The sequence below is a fragment of the Bos javanicus genome, chromosome 13 (assembly GCF_032452875.1).
Source record: "Bos javanicus breed banteng chromosome 13, ARS-OSU_banteng_1.0, whole genome shotgun sequence".
In the NCBI taxonomy this organism is placed as follows: Eukaryota; Metazoa; Chordata; class Mammalia; order Artiodactyla; family Bovidae; genus Bos; species Bos javanicus.
In genome coordinates, this window is record NC_083880.1 from 25743908 (window position 1) to 25761031 (window position 17124).

Genomic DNA, 17124 nt, shown 5'->3' on the forward strand with positions numbered 1-17124 from the left:
TTCCCACTAATAAGTCAAGTAGTGTACTATATCTTTTTTTAGAGCTTGTTTACTTTTCTTGAAGTTCTTAATTGTTTTTCCTATCATAGTCCATTGTCTTATAATACTGGAATAACCCTTACTTTTTCCTGCCCCCCTTTTTTTTTTCCCCCAGGAAGCTCATCTTTTTAAAAATATTTACTTGGCTGCACTGGTTCTTAGTTGTGGTATACAGGATCTTCAATTTTCAGTGTGGTATCTTCTTCTTCTTCTTCTTTTTTTTAAGTTAAGGCATACAGACTCTTAGTTGGGGCATGTGGGATCTAGTTCCCTGACCAGGGATTGAACTTCGGCCCCCTGGATTGAGAGCATGGAGTCTTAGCCACTGGATCACCAGGAAAGTCCCATTCTAAGCTCTTCTTTCTTAGAAGGATTATAATGAGGAAAACATTGACTAGTTATGGTTTAATTGTCTTTCTCAAAGGATTTTTGGAGGATCAAGAAAGCAAACAGGTTGATAAAATCTGTAACAACAGAATTTCCTGTGTTATGAACAGTACTAAAAAAGTAAAATTATTTAGTAGGATCAAAAATGATGAGCAAGAGAATACTAATACAGAAAAACCATCTGCTATTGAAAGGGGATTAAGAAAATTAAGAGTTTTTTATTGGCTTTACAGAGCAACCATCAGATATATATTTATTTTCCTTTATAGAACATCAGTTATGTTTTCAAATTCTTTCATTAGTGTTACATGAATTGACTCCTGGATCTTCAGTGGCCTGCCTGTTGTGTGGAAAGCTTACCCTGAACAAGAGCAATGACGTTAATACCTTCGGAAGACTGGCTCTGCCTTGCAAAAAAAGAAGTAGCCCAAGTGTAGAGAGAAAGTGACTACCCCAACTATGGAAGCATTTTTCAATACTATCTAAGAAAACTCATCTCTTTACGCTTTAGTGGACCAAGATTAGCAACACAAGCTAAGAGAGGAAGACTAACCCATCTTTATACTATCAGTATATAACGTGGAAACTGTTCTGTAGTAGGTGCTTAGGAAATGCCTGTGGAACAACTCAACAATTCTGACCTCCTTTCTGTCTCTAGCTCATCCTATACCCCCTCTATCTTTCTCCTTAATGATATACAGTTCCTCCTTAACTGAGCTATCATTAAATGTCTTTTGCTTTTAATTTTGCCTTTAGAAATCTTCTAAAGTTCCCATTTTCTTGAGTGGGCTGCCTTGGGAATTTTTTTTTTCCAGAACACACTGTGCCTCTTTAAACACTTCCAATCTGCTGACTCCCATCACTGAATCTGAGATGCTCGCCAGTTACTGTCGTGGTCATCTCATCACACCTAGCTCATTTCCTCCCAGAAAGCCAATGAAATCTGCAGCCTGGGAGCTGCAGGCAAGAATCCTATGGGGAATCTCCACGGCGTGTCCTATCTCTGCTATTTCATGATCCTGATGGAAGCTCATCCCTCTGGGTTTCCTAAAGAAAAAGCAAGGAAGGAAGGAAAAAAAGAGAAAAAGAAAAGAAAGGACAGACTGATGAAAATCAGAATGGTTTTCTTAAATAGGTTATTCCTTTTAGTCTTTTAAAATGTAAAGCGACCAGCACACCACAGTCTAATCTGCAGCAATGTATTTTGGTGGCTGTGGCTGCGCCCCGCTGAGGGACGATGGCAGGAGTGATGGTGAGCTGAGCATGGATCCTGAGCCTGCGTGGGAGTGTGACTATAAACCCCATGGAGAAAGGCATGCAGTCCAGCATTTCATTTTATGTGATAATTCACAAAACTGCCAGAATCATCAGTCGCTGGGCATTTCCATGACTGTTCTCAACCTAGTCAGATGCAATAGAAAGGAATGATTTAAATAGCTCAGGCAGGCAAGGAGGAAATTTCGGCAGGTTCTGATGCTTCATTTCCGGCATTTGATTAGAAACTTCTTTGAGGTGGGGGGTGGGTGCAGTGGTAGGTCTCCTGAAATCTCACACGTAACCTGCACATCTATGTTTGCCCATTGCCGGATTTGGGCCTTTTTCTGTGCTTTTGGGTTTTATTCCACCCTTTCAGAGATTTCTCTTGAACATGAATAAAATCGCCTTGCTTTAATGGATACACACATTTTATGAAGTGCTAGGATTAAATCAACTTTGAAAAAAAAATCAGCCAGAGAGTGCGTTGTGCAGGCAGCTTAAACACCCGAACGAAACGCTTTTAACGCTGGGAGCTGAAGGAACTATTGAATCATTGCGGGCTCTCTTTATTCAGCCGCCTTGACCTATTTAGATCCATGATTCAGCCAGCCTTTCTGGGGAGCTTTCTTCCTTTTGCTTTTAAGAAAGAAAGAGGCAGGAAGGAAGGAGGGAAGGAAGGATGGAGAGAGAAAGAGAGAGAGGCCGGAAGGAAGGAAGTGACAAAGGAAGGAAGAAGAGGTAATAAAAGAAGCCCAGAAACAGAAAGGAGAATGTGGGCTGTCTAGAGTCTCCATTTCCTAAATATTTTAACTTGAGCATCTACAGAGGGCTTTGGCACCCCACTCCAGTACTCTTGCCTGGAAAATCCCATGGACGGAGGAGGCTGGTAGGCTGCGGTCCATGGGGACGCAAAGAGTCAGACACGACTGAGTGACTTCACTTTCACTTTTCACTTTCATGCACTGGGGAAAGAAACGGCAACCCACTCCAGTGTTCTTTCCTGGAGAATCCCAGGGACAGGGAAGCCTGGTGGGCTGCCGTCTATGGGGTCACACAGGGTCAGACACGACCGAAGCGACTTAGCAGCAGCAGCAGCTGAGAACTTAAGTGACACAGTAAATCTATGGGATTTCTAACACATGGAAAATTAGACAGGTGATTTTCTAACCTTCCCTCCTTCAGGAATCACTGACTTCATCCTGCTCCTTCGGAGAGAGCTACTCCTTCTGCTTCACGCCACTTCACTCCTGAAGTTCAAGTGCTCAAACCACACCATCTCCTCCCTGGTTTCTCTCCCTGGAGTCTCTCTCTTCTCTCAGTTACCTCTGCCCTCCTGTCAGGTGATTTCCCCAAAACACAGCTTCTTGATTTCACCTCAGCTCAACAACTTCTGTGGCTCCTCTTTGCTTTTCTGAGCAAGTTACACTCATTAGTCAACGTATTCTTTTTTTTGGCTTTTTGCTTTTTTAGCTACACTGTGTGGCATGTGGGATCTTAGTTCCCCAACCAGGGATCAAACCTGCATCCCTTGCAGTGAAAGTGAGGTGTCTTAACCACTGGACTGCCAAGGAAGTCCCCGATATAGTCTATAAACCAAATCCAATTTCAGTTCTTTAAATTATTATTTTGCTATTTTTTGATGAATTTCCTTCAATCACACGGGGCCACTCCTGTTCTCTGGCTCTGCTGTTTTCTTCTCTTCCTCCCCGATTCCACATGCTATTTATTCTCTCTCCCTCTTCTGCGCTATTCCCTGATCTTCTGGTCCCAAATAAAACCTCACCTTCTTCTAAGACAATTATAATCTGAAGAAATCATTCCTTCTTTGGATTTCTTTAAGCTCAAGGAACAGTCTCGTGTGGAAAGGCCCCCTACCCCCTAAATGTTCTTCCCTGGATGCTGAGCATTAAAAAAGAGAACACAAGAACCAGTTCATGGTAGAGTAGTAATATAATGATAAATGTAACTTCAGTGTGAATTTTTAAATTGAGAAATCGTGTGATTACTCTATGAGAAGGGAAAAGTTAAATGATGACCTGTACCAAACCTTCCAATGCAGATATTCATCCAACACATCTTCCATCCCAGGCAGATATTTATTGCAGTTTCAGACTTTCTTCTACCACCATTTAAAAAAGGACCTGCCCATTGCTATGTGCCATTCAAGTTTTTCCCCAGCTGGTATAAATTCTACGTGATGGGAAGATGCTAGAGGGCCTCTGAAGTTTTTTTTTCTGGCAGCACTGCACAGCATGGGGGATCCTAATCCCCAACCAATGATCGAACCCACACCCCCTGCAGCAAAAGCGCAAAGTCTTAACCACTGGGCTGCCAGGGAAACTCCTGAAATTTGTTTTTATAGTTCTCTCAAACTCCTAATGGACAGCCTATTTCTGAAAAGCTAAAGAAGGGGTAGGGAGGGCAAGCTATATTAAAGCCTTTATTCTTTTAAGGAGAAGGAAAGTTAAGTGAATTTTTTTTTTCACTTCTCCACTCCTTCCACATCCTGGTGAGGAAATAGGCAAATGAAAAATAAGCCCCAAATAAACACCAGAAATTATGGAAAGGGCTTCAGTGGAAAGAGGGTGCTGATACAGAGGCTAATGGAGAATAGGGGGACAGGGGCTTAGCGGGGAGGAGTTTGTGCTCATTTTAGAGACTCGGGGAAGTCCTCTCTCTGACACAAAAGTCTTTAGGCTGAAATCTGAAGGATGGGAGGAAAGTGAACTCCAGGCAGAGGTCACAGCTTGTCCAGGGTCTCGGCAGGAAGGAGCTTAGCCGGTGTGGTGATGGCCAGAGAGGAGGTGGTGAACAGTGTGCCATGATGTCGGGAAGGAGACAGGGCCAGATCATCAGGGTCTTCTAGGCTGTGATAAGGAGTTTGGATTATAATCTCAGAGCACTGGGTTGCCAGGCACAATATAGGACATCCAGATACATTTGAATTTCAGATAAAGAACAACATTTTAGTCCAAGTGTGTTCCAAATACTGCATGGGACATACTTATACTGAAAATTTAGTCATTGTTCATTTGAAATTCAAATTTAACTTGGCATCTTGTTTTTTTTTTTTTTTTAAACTAAGTCTGACAACCCTAATTGACAGGCTGCTGAAAGGTTTTCAGTAGGCAAGTGATGGGATCCAATTTGTATTTTAAGAAAATCCCTTTGCTTCTTGGAGACTGGTTTGAGAGGTGGCAACAGTTAAGTTGATGCTTTTGAACTGTGGTGTTGGAAAAGACTCTTGGGAGTGCCATGGACTGCAAGGAACTCAAACCAGTCAATCCTAAAGGAAATCAATCCTGAATTTCATTGGAAGGACTGATGCTGAAGCTGAAGCTCTAATATTTTGGCCACCTGATGCAAAGAGCAAACTCATTTGAAAAGACCCTGATGCTGGGAAAGACTGAAGGCAGAAGAAGAGGACGACAGAGAATGAGATGGTTGGACGGCATCACTGACTCAATGGACATGAGTTTGAGCAAGCTCCGGGAAATGGCGAAGGACAAGGAAGCCTGGTCCATGGGGTTGCAGAGTCGGACACAACTGAGCATCTTAACAAGAGTTAAGTGAAGGCAGAAGTTCAGGGAGACTAGTTAGGCATGGCTCATGCTGCCCAGAAAAGGGATAGAGGTTGTCTCGCCTTAGAGACCAGTCTTCTCAAACTTTAATGTGCATAGAATCATCAGGGCACCTTGTTAACATGAAGACTTAATTCAGCAAATCTGGGGTGGGATCTGAGGTACTGCATTTTCAATAAGTCTCCAGGAGTTGCCGACCTTGCTGGTTCCTAGACCAAAGGTCAGCAAACTATGGCTGATTGGCCAAATCTGGCCTGCCGCGTGTTTCTTGTAAATAAAATTTTATTGAAACACAGCCGTGTCCATTTGTTTGCACTTCATCTATTGCAAATAGCTGCTTTTGTGCTATGACAGCAAGGTGAAATAGCTGCAGCAGAAGACTGTATGGGCCACAAAACTGAAAAAATATTTACTGCCTGCCCCAACCTGGAAAGTTTATCTGACACCTGCCCTAGAACACACTTTGAGTAGCAAGGTCTAGACTTGGAATGTTACCATGGAGATGGAGAGACATGGACAGATTCAAGATGTATTTGAGAGAACAGAGTGTGGTCTATACTGGTTCATTAATTGACTTCTGATGTGAGCCTAGGAACCCTGAACTGCAGAATCTTAAGCTGTCATGACAGTTGAGAATCTGGCTAAATACATCTTAGAAATATTTACCCAAGAAGCCCAGGGGGTTCTACTTGACATGAATTTGAATGCATATATCTCTGCACACACAGCGACTGGAAAGATACCACGTAACATTACCTGGTGACCTGGACAAATCATTCGTCGTGCTAGCAAAAAACTGAAGCCAACCTCTGCTCAGACTTACTGTTTGGCTGGTTTGCTGTTTCTCCTAGCCTGAACTTCCACGATGTCTATTTTCTCATGAGGGGATGGTCTTTGCAGTAATTGCAGAAGGGGAAACTGAGGCACAGCCTTATCACCCCTTCTTGCTCATTCCACCCCCAGGAAGAAACTCCCCTTTCTTCAATCTCTTCTCAGTCTCTCCTTCTTGAAAAAATTAGAACCATTATCCTCTCTCTACCTCCTAAAGGAAGGGACTATCCAGTGCTCACATAAGAGGAAAAATGACTTTAAAACAAAATACAAGATGATTTTAGAAGGCAGGAGAGAAACACTGCCCTTTTTCTGTGCAATTTTTTTTCTGGCGTTCCTTTGGGATTCTTCGAGCTGCCACTTTGACAGACTCCATGGTGAATGCACAAGGCACACCATTTCTCCTATGTGATAAACTTCAAGGCAATGTCATACAACAAAGCACTACAATGATATCATTTAAAGACAACCCCCAGGGTTGTTAAAAGTTATGAATTTCTGGAAATAGCTTTGATTTTTTTTTTAATCTTTCCAGGATTATACAGCGATGTAGTAACATCAAATGGCAGCCTCGTGATACATACATTAACACCAACAAGTGAATTCCAGTTTCTGTAGGACGCAGTTTACTACTAGGTAGCAATTTAACACTCAGATGCTAAGCTATCTTCTGAGGAGAGGAAGGAAGCTGTTCTGCAGTTAGTCCTTGTGGCTCTTCAATGTTCCTAGTGTTATTATACACATTTTTATTAAATATGGCTACTATCCCCTCCCCAGGTGGGCACTGCAAACCAGGAACAACTGCAGATACGAGATTAAGCTTGTGTAACAGACTGCTTCGTTTCACTTAGAAAGCTTAAGTTGCTCAGGGATAATGAATACTAGATAATGTCAGGAGAGCTGAAGAAAAACAAATTCTGTGTTGCTTTCATTCATGGCAGAACTCGTGTTTCAGATCACACTTGCACAGACCATCTGCTTGATGAAACACTCTTCCTTCCCAATGCATGGATTTCTGTCAGAATCCAGAGTTTTTCATGTAATTACTAAGCTTTGGCAGATCTGGATCTCCAAGTTAATATCGGAGGTGCTGCTTCAAAATCTCATGGGATACATTTTTTTAATGGGGGACAGCGCCGGGCGGGGGGGAGGCAAAGTGTTGAAAAATGAAAAAGTCTTTAGATATTCTTTTTTTTTAATTCCCTGCCTAAATTTTAAACACTTCAACAAACATGTTTAAATGTCTTACTAAAGTGCTTTGGTGCCCAGGAGGAGATGAAGGGTGAAAATCAGACAAAAAAGGAAAAGAATTCCCTTTCAGGAGGTACCTGAAAGTGTGAGTAGGAAAAAAAAAAATGGGAAAGAGAAGAAGGAGTGTTAAGGGGGGTTTGTAATGTGAGGTTGTCTGAAATAAGATTGGAAGGAAGCTTGGAGACGAAAGATTTGGTCTGAGTCAGGCCTTGGAAGCATTATAAAAGGAGTGTTTTATAAAAGGAGGAATCATTAAAAGGATCCACACATTCATTTGCATGAATTAGCAAACCCAGGAGAGTGTCTGAAATGGACTGCAGCGCTGACCTGAAATGGAGGTTACTGTTTTCCCCGCAACACCCAGGCCTCAGTGGGCACAAAGCAGAGTCACATGAACAAACCTTTCCAGCCAGAGTCCAAAGATCATCGCCTCCAATGATTTGCATCTCGTCCATTGACTGGTCATTCTAAACGAAAAGGGGGAGATAATATTTTACTATACAAGAAAAGCTGTATACAGCACATTTCCCCATCTACCCAGCCAGGAGCTGGATTGTGCCTTGCAAATATAGCACAAATAGCTGGTCCTGATTCATGGTTGCCTATGGTTACCAAGAGCCAGTCTCCTGCCACCGTGTTTGAGACAAAGCATCCTAATGGCTGATAGCCGAGCCTGTGTGGAGAGGGGATGGAGGGAGTGGGGAGAGGACAAGCAAATCTAATTTTGGAACAAAATAAAACCATGGAAGGTGCCCGAGCCTATTCTGAGGCAGATGGAATTGGAGAAGACAGTCATGCTCCCGGACTTCCCTGGGGTGGTTACGGCTACGGCGGGGGGAGCTGGGGAGGGGGCCTAGCGTTTGTCAGCTGTGCCAACAGCCCCAGTTACAGCCCTGCAATGGGGAACAATTAGACTGTGGTTCCCACAGAGGTTATAGACCCCCTTCTCCTCACTACCAATGTGGGTCCAATCCCTTATCTGTATCAAGGGCAATTCTAAAAGGCTACAGATCAAGAACTATTACACTTAGATCGTGACACAAGGATGATGAAGCCTCAGGAACTTTCTGGAATTCAGGAATATGAGACTAGAATCCCATTTAGAAGACTTTTCACAATACCTTGTAGTAACCTATAATGGAAAAGACTCTGAAAAAGAATATTTCATATGTGTGTGTATATATATATATGGGCTTCCCTTGTGGCTCAGATGGTAAAAGAACCTGCCTGCAATGCAGGAGACCTGGGCTTGATTCCTGGGTTGGGAAGATCCCCTGGAAAAGGGAATGCCTACCCACTCCAGTATTCTTGGCTGGAGAATCCTGGACAGAGGAGCCTGGCAGGTTACAGTCTGTGGGTCACAATGAGTCAGACACAACTGAGCAACTAACACACACACATATATGTATACATATAGCTGAATCACTTTGCTGGACACCAGAAACTAACACAACATTGTAAATCAACTATACTTCAGTTTAAAAAAAGAGACTTTTCACTTAAGTCCTATTAGAGATTATAAGCATTCCTTTTCACAGTATTTATATACAGGACATCATTCTGCCTCAATTAAACCTCACACACACACACAATAAAATATGGGTTGTTTCTTAGTAAATATCACAACAGAATAACATGGGGGCAGAACAGGTAACAGAAGGCAAGCAACTTATTTTCCGATTTCCTTGCAAAGATGCATTAGAGGAACTGAAGGGGACATCCTATATGCAATTGGTTTCATGATCAAGCAAGACTTTGGTGACACTGCAGTCCCTTCATCCAAATGATAACCTAAGTGAGAAGACACCAAAAGAGGGAATAGACATATGATGTGCTGAGCCAGGAAGTATCTTCGGTTACTGCTGTTGCTTTGGCCAGTTCAGTGCTTTTCTCCCTTATTCTGGCAAGAAGGCCCTGCCTCTTTTGGGGAGGGAGTTCATTCCCCTAAAGGAATTTTCTTGGGTTAGTTTGAATTGGATTCTGTCACTTGCAATTCAGTCTAGACCTAGAAGTACATTGTCACAGCACTGGTCATCAGAAAGGAAAAAAGAAAAAAGCCAATCAACCAATATAATAGTTTTACCAATGAAGCAGCCTTTTGTTTTTCACCTTACTGCTCAAGAGGAAAAAAAAAATAACCTTAAAATGTTCTTACTTCCAGTTTGAAAGCATTTATTCCTAACTGCAAAGGAGTGGTGAAAATGCTTGAAATGTTTGAAAGTGCCCCATAAGTTAGATAAAACCAATCATTTTCTTCTTATGGGAACTGATAGCCAAAGGAGAAAATCAAAGACTATTTAGAATCCACTGATCTTTTGCTGTTTTGGCTTTTTTTTTTTTAAACACCTCTGCTTGAGTCAAGTTTCTACTGTCCCATTAGCAAAGCAAGTCACATGAACAAGCCCAGCATTAATCTGAGAAGCAATCATCAAGTAACAGAACAAAGTACATAGACACAGGGAAGCCATTTAATCAGGGTCACTGATGCAATCCCTCTTCACAGAGGTTCACAGACATCCCGATATTCCTAGGATTGATGTATCCTTTCTTTTTTTTAACATCATTGATTTTGATTTGAAGATACTTTACTTGGGATTGTTCATCTGATCTTCATAAGTAAGACTGACCTGTACTTTCCTTTCTTTTGCTACCTCTGTGGATTTTTAAAGCAAGTTATACAAGCCTCATGAGTTGGGTGGGCCTTTGTCTTTTTTCTGTATGCTAGAAGTTTGTATATGAATGAATTTATCTATTTTGCTAAGGTTCAGTAGAGCTCAGAATAGGTATTATTTAATCCCCAGTTTACAAATGAGGAACTGGAGGCAGTAAGAGTCTGAGTAGCTTGCCCAAAAAAGGCACTACTAGTAAGTGAGGGAAACCAGTTCAGTTCTAGGATTGTCTGGCTTGGCATTATTCTTGTGTTAACAAGCCCCATCCCCCACGACTTTCCTAGAAGGTAGAAATAACAGTGTATCTTTGAGAGTACCAGGGAGAAGAATTGGGTCCTGGTTGTACTAAGGAAGTAAAATATATAAGCTGAAATGGCTAGGAGAAATACACACCTTGGCAGAAATGCTGGTAACGGTTGTGTGGATTTATTTAAATGGCAAAGGAAGTGTGGGAGGGAGGCTCAAGAGGGAAGGGATATATGTATACATATAGCTGATCCACGCTGTTGTACAGGAGAAACTAACACAACATTGTAAAGCAATTATACTCCAATTAAAAACATTAAACCAAATGAATAAAGAGCAAAGGAAGTCTCCGACATTTAGTCCAGGCACCCTCAGAAACAAACATATTGGAAATTACTAGTTTTGGTGACTTGGTCTCCAGGTACAACAAAGAGCTCAGCATATATAGTGACTGCTGGTACAAAAGAGAATTTGGACTGTTTAGATAATATTCAGGAAAAAACATAGCCAAGTAAGAATAATATCCTGAATTCCTTTTGAGGAACGGGAAGGGGATGAGTAAAGAAAACAAATAAACAAAAGAATCACTCTCTCAGCCACTCATTTCCAAAGTCAGAGAGACTTGCTTCAGAATCCATACACGCACAGACTTTCTCAACATTCTCAGCCGCCGCAGATGCCTTAACTTTGCTTTTTTCCCTCTTCTTTTCAGCCTCATCCTTCCTCTCAGCTATTCTCCTGTGCTCAGTAAGGTCAACGGCACTATATCAAATAAAGGCAAACCCCCAACCAAAACAGTTCATTATAGCACTTCCCTGGTGATCAGTAGTTGAGAATGTGCCGTCAATGCAGGGGACACACGTTTGATCCCTCCTCTGGGGAGATTCCACATGTTGCTGGGCAAATAAGCCCGTGTATTGAAACTACTGAGCCTGGGCTCTAGAGCCCGCTCTTTGCAACAAGAGAAGCCACGACAGTGAGAAGCCTGCACACCGCAAATTGAAAGTAGCCCTTGCTCACCTTGACTACAGAAAGCCCGCATGCAGCAATAAAGACCCAGCACAGCCAAAAATAACAAAATAACTAAGGAAATATTTTTTAAAACACACAAACAGTTCATTATAAGAAGTTTTAATGATCAAAGTGGAGAGTTTCTTATGAAAATGTTGCAGGGTTGAAAAATTTTTCAAAAACTCTTAACATGTGGTACAAAGTCAGATAACAAGGAGAGATGAATCAGTTCCAGTGTTTCCTTTTCAACCAGTGGTGGATATAGGACATGACCCTTAACTCGGTCCCTGAGTCCTTTAAGCCACCTAGGGTCAAAGTGGAGGTCACAGGGCAGTGGCTTGTATGTCTGCCCTTTGCTTCACCCAGAGAAACTCCACTTATCTCTGTTGTATTAACTGGGTTCAAGGTAAGATGTGCCAAGTCACTTCAATCATGTCCAACTCTGTGTGACCCCATGGACTATAGCCCCCCAGGCTCCTCTGTCCATGGGATTCTCCAGGCAAGAATACTAGAGTGAGTTGCCATACCTTCCTCCAGGGAATCTTCCCTCAAGGTAAGACGGTGGGAACCAAAAAGTTTGAAAACTCCTATGTCAATATTTTTGCTTCCTTTTAAACAGACTTGCCATCTTTTTGGTTCTTGCTCATTTAAATATCCATTTGTTTCTGAGGTCATTTTTGTTTAGAATCTCATTCTTACAATATGTGGATGAGCTGTGAGAAAGGAAAACATGGCGACTGGTAAACAGGCAGCTGGGGGGTCCCTACAAGCCCTTGGGGACCAGACTGCCTGGGTTCCAGCCCCAGCCCCACCTTCTATGAGCTGTCCAACCTCGAGGAAGCGACTTAACCTTTCAGTACTCTAGTGTCCTCATCTATAAAAAGAGAGTGTCAATCAACATTAATAGTTCCTACCTCCTAGGATTATTGGGAGGAGTAAATGAATTAATATGAATTGAGCACGGAATACCTGGTGCATAACAAGAAGCAGTTCCTAAAGCCTTGGCTTACCCCAGGATCATCATCTACTTTTAGTCTAAGAAATTTGCATGTCTACCCAAGTTTCTCAACTTGGACCTCGTGATGATTCTTTGCACAGTTCACTGAGTCCATCATTGATACATGAATGTCTCGTGCTCTGGGGGTAAGGTTTCTGAGGCTGACGGCCACCCATGAGGCGTGTGGTTAAGGAGGACTCCTGTCCTGTGGCAACTGTGCATCAGGGCTACAGTCTTGGTTAAAAACAAGCTCCACTGTATGTTCCTTCAGGGTTTCTCAGTGATCCCCTAGCTCCCAAGCGGTGGTGTCTGAATCTTTACAGTTGACCATTTTGTGGGTATAATTACCCACATCACTCCACTCTGCTGTTTTCATCTTTCTCCCGATGGACAGAAGCCACCTGGAAATCATGCTTGGACCCTCTTTTGTCTTTATCACCTCTCATCTATTCTTTGTAGGAGCCGTTTACAGTCAGCAGAGCAAAGAGTTAACCTTGAAATTGCTTCACAAGATGGCAGGTCACAATCTGTAGAACAGGAGACTGGATGGCCGGGCTCCTGATAATTTTCCCAACCCTGGCTGCATTTTTGCTTGGGGATCATGAGCTGCTTCAATTCTTCCCTTTGATTCACCATCTTCGCTTAAGGTAATTTAAAATAGATTTACACTACCTGTCAATGACAGAACCTTGACTAAGATTTCATACCAATTTACAGGAGAACTCAATATTTGCAAATATTGATAAGCATGATTAGTGACAACTTACTCATGACACGTCATCACACATCACCGTGCCGCATGAGATCCTAGGCATCCCCAGCACACGATGTACTGCTTCTTCCTCCACGTCTTAGCTTGTGGCTGCTCCTGGTAGTAATTCTTACTCTTTCCTCAAGACTCAGTTCATGCATGATCTCTTCTAGGAAGCTTTCCTGGGGTCCTCTGGACTTGATCTGTGTCTGATAACACTCTCTAAACGTCAACAGGTCAAGTCCAACTAGAATTTTCTGAGAATGCAGCAACTGCCAGTGGCGTGAAGACTTGAGCACAAACAGCCTGATTTTCACCCTAATTACACCCGCTGTGGCCGACACACCATGGCATCCACTGCTTGTTGAGCTACACTGAAGTATCTGCATACATGTGTTCGTTATATTTTTAATACCTCTTCCACTACCCACATTACAGTACTAAGTGTTCTCAGGCAGCACTTGGTTTCCCTTGCTCTAAGTTCTTCTTCCAGCTGTCCAGGAACTGGAAGGAGCTTATTGCCCAATGGAGACAGAGAAAAAATAAAAACTACAGATAAACAAACACGTGAGAAAATATCTGTAAAGTTTGATTGAAAGTGGACACAAAGGAAGCGGACTTGAGCAACCTGGAAAATGCTAAGACTGAAAGAATACAGACCTTCCTCTGTGATGTCTGAGTGATTCCCACCCATAAAGAAACTGTTTATTTACTATTATTACTACTATTCTATTACATTGGTATCCAAAGAGCCTTCTCAGTACTTTGAAAAAAATATAAATGCAAAAATCCATGTGAATTCTGAACATGAAAAATAAAACAGGAATTATTAAGATGTATCAGGAATTATTAAGATCAGTCATTCATGATGAGTAAAGGATGTATTTTAAAGCTAAACTAGCATTTAACCAGGAAAAAAATATGTATATATCAGCACGTACAATTTAGCTCAGTTGAAGGGACACATACATTTTGCATTTTCTAAATTTGGTGTGTAGCTTTTGCAAGCACGGTTGAGACTTTATTCGAGGACAAAACGGCTTTCTGTTTAATGACAATGATTTATTGCTCTATTGTGACTGGTATTCCATACCACCCATTCTCCAAGAGAGGTACTGGTTAGCTAAGAGTAATCCCTACCCAACAGAGAAAGGCTCTTTTCTTTATGAGAAATAAAGCAATTTTGGAACAGAAGAAGCGACCACAATAAGAAGAAGAAGCTATAGGCTGGTAGGAATAATGAAGGGTCACCAAGAAAAAGGAAAAAGGGAGGGAAAAGGAGAAAAATGGACCTTTACTTCAATTTAGTTATCAAAAACCCCAGAAAGGAGGAAACTAAGTTTAAAAACAGATTCAGTGACATTGCTTTACATGGACTCTGAAACCTTGAAGCAGGATATCCTTCTGTTTTGAAACCTGGTATGGATTTGTTGCTTTGGTTTAAATTATGTTTTTAAATTATGGATCAGAAGGAAAAAACAAACTGAGCCCTTAACACATGTCAGCGACCCCAAAGGACTTCAGTAAAATCTATGTGTTCAAATGTGGATGACCATATCCCAGTGGTAACTTTTTTTTTCTTTCTTTTTTCTTATAAACTTCATCATTTCTTTTTTTAAAAAATATTTATTTATTTATTTGGTTGCATTAGGTCTTAGTTGCTGCACCCAAGACCTTCACTGTGTCATGTGGCTCTTCCCTTGAGGCAGGAGGACTCTTTAGTTGCAGAGCATGGACTTAGTTGCTCCTCAGCATGTAGGATCTTAGTTCCCCCACTAGGAATCGAACCAGCATTCCCTGCATTGCAGGGTGGATTCTTAAGCACTGGACCACCAGGGAAGTCCTAACCATCTCTTGAAAGGTCATTTTCGCCACACAGTTTTTTCCTCCTAGATAACCCAAGGCAGATTTATAACTATAATTCTAAATAAAAGAATTCAAATGGACACTGTTGTTTAACACTAAAGAAATCTTAAAGCAGCTCTTACAGACCCATTTTAAGATTGCCAGGGGCTGGGATGGTAAACACGAAGGGCGGAGGGCGAGGGCTGCTAGGACACCCTGAGCTGAGCAGACGTCCAGAACACACACTGCTTTCTGGCATTAGACCGAATCCACTTTTGTTCCCACCCGGTTGTACTCTGGGACCACACGGTTCTGCTTCCTTGTGTGACCTCTCAGCTCAAAATGTGTTTGCAGTTGCCCATGCCTATAGAAAGGAGTCTCATTTTGTCATTGTGTTGGCCAGGGCCATCCTTAGAGTCAGGCAAGAGAAGTCTTGCACACCACAAATACCAAAACACAAAGACATTTGTTTTCTTTTTGGTCTTAAAAGGCAGTTTTGGGGGAAACTCTGGGGCAGTTAGAGCTAATGGGAATTATGCAACAGGGAAATGTGTGCTGAACTGGGCTTTGTGCCTCACCCCCGACCCTTGCAGGGTCAAGTTAGGTTGTTGTAGGGAAGGTGGCAGTGGCCTACCTTGGGAAACCAGACAAAGAGGGGCTGGTCTGTTTTCAAGTTGACTGCCCTAAATCACCCAAAGCAGGTGCCTCAGAGACTGGAGTCCCCGGATAACTGTGTTCCCTCTGTGCTCAGGGATAGGGTCTTTGGGGGCATCTGAGTTAGCAAAGAGAGGCATGAAGAGTCTAGCTGCCCCAACCCCCTGGAGAGCTTAACCTTGCCAGTCCCATGCGGGGTTCAGGCAGGCTTGGTCACCACCCAGGTGCTGGGCCCAGCTGGTGCCCTGCCCTGCCCAGAAGGCACTTGGCTCTGCCCAGGCTTGTCCACTGCCTGGACAAGCACAGCTCCTACAGCCTCCAGTTCAGGTGATCTGGCTGGAAACATGAGCCTGGCCATGGACAAATCTATAAAGTTTCAAAACCTTAACTATTTAGGCATATGATAGGTGAATCTCCATTTGTTCTCTTGCCCTGCACTCCATACATACAAGGGGCAAGTCTGACTTTGAGAACCATTTACTGAATGCTAGGCACTAGAATGCTAAGGCCACTGCTTACATGAGTCCAAACAGAATCCTGTAAGATGTGATCCAGCAATCATGCTCCTTATTATTTACCCACAGAGTAGAACACTTGGATCCATACCAAAATTCACACCCTAGCCACTGTGAAGCAGTATAGAGGTTCCTCAGGAAACAAAAAATAGAATTAGCATATGATCCAGCAATCCCACTCCTGGGCATATATTCAGACAAAACTCTAATCCAAAAAGAGACCTATAACCCAATGTTAATAGCAGCACCATTCACAATAGCCAAGACATGGAAACAACCTAAACGGCCACCAATAGATGAATGAATAAAGAAGACATGATATGTACACACACACACACACACACACACACACACACACACACACTGGAATACTCCTCAGCCATAAAAAAGTCAAAATGCCATTTGCAGCAACATGGATTCGACTAGAGATTACCATATTAAGTGAAGTAAGTCAGACAGAGAAAGACAAATATATATCCCTTACATGTAGAATCTAAACTGCAACACAAATGAACCTATTGAAACAGAAGTAGAATCACGGACATAGCAAATAGACTGGTGGCTGCCAAGGGCAAGGGGCCTGGAGGAGGGATGGAACAGAAGGTTCAGGTTCGCAGATACAAGCTTTTATATACCGAACGGATAAACAGCAAGGACCTACTGTATAGCACAGAGAACTACAGTCAATATCCTATGATAAACCATAATGGAAAAGAAATTTAAAACAAGAATGTATATATGTATAACTGAATCACTCTGCTGTACAGCAGAAATTAACACAACGTTGTAAATCAACTATACTTCTATAAAAAAATATTAAAACTGAAAAAATACTTAAGGAAAACTTGTACTTGGATATTTAAAGCAGTTTTATTCACAACTGCTAGACTTGGAAACAACCGAGATACCTTTCAGTGGGCGAAGGTATAAACAGACTGTGATACGTTCAGACAATGTAATATTATTCAGCACTACAATGAAATGAGCTGTCAAGCCATGAAAGGAAGCTTAAATGCATATTACTAAGTAAAAGAAGCCAATCTGACAAGGCTACATATTATATGATTCCAACTATATGACTTTCTGGAAA

General features: G+C 42.1%; 1 protein-coding gene across 1 annotated transcript in view; it reads right to left on the reverse strand.

The window, feature by feature from the left end:
* The window catches only part of PRTFDC1 (phosphoribosyl transferase domain containing 1), a 111300-nt gene that overhangs the window by 22336 nt on the left and 71840 nt on the right, over positions 1 to 17124 (reverse strand). Inside the window, 1 exon segment of the mRNA XM_061436037.1 lies at positions 7748 to 7813. Within this exon segment, the coding sequence (XP_061292021.1) occupies positions 7748 to 7813 (66 nt within the window).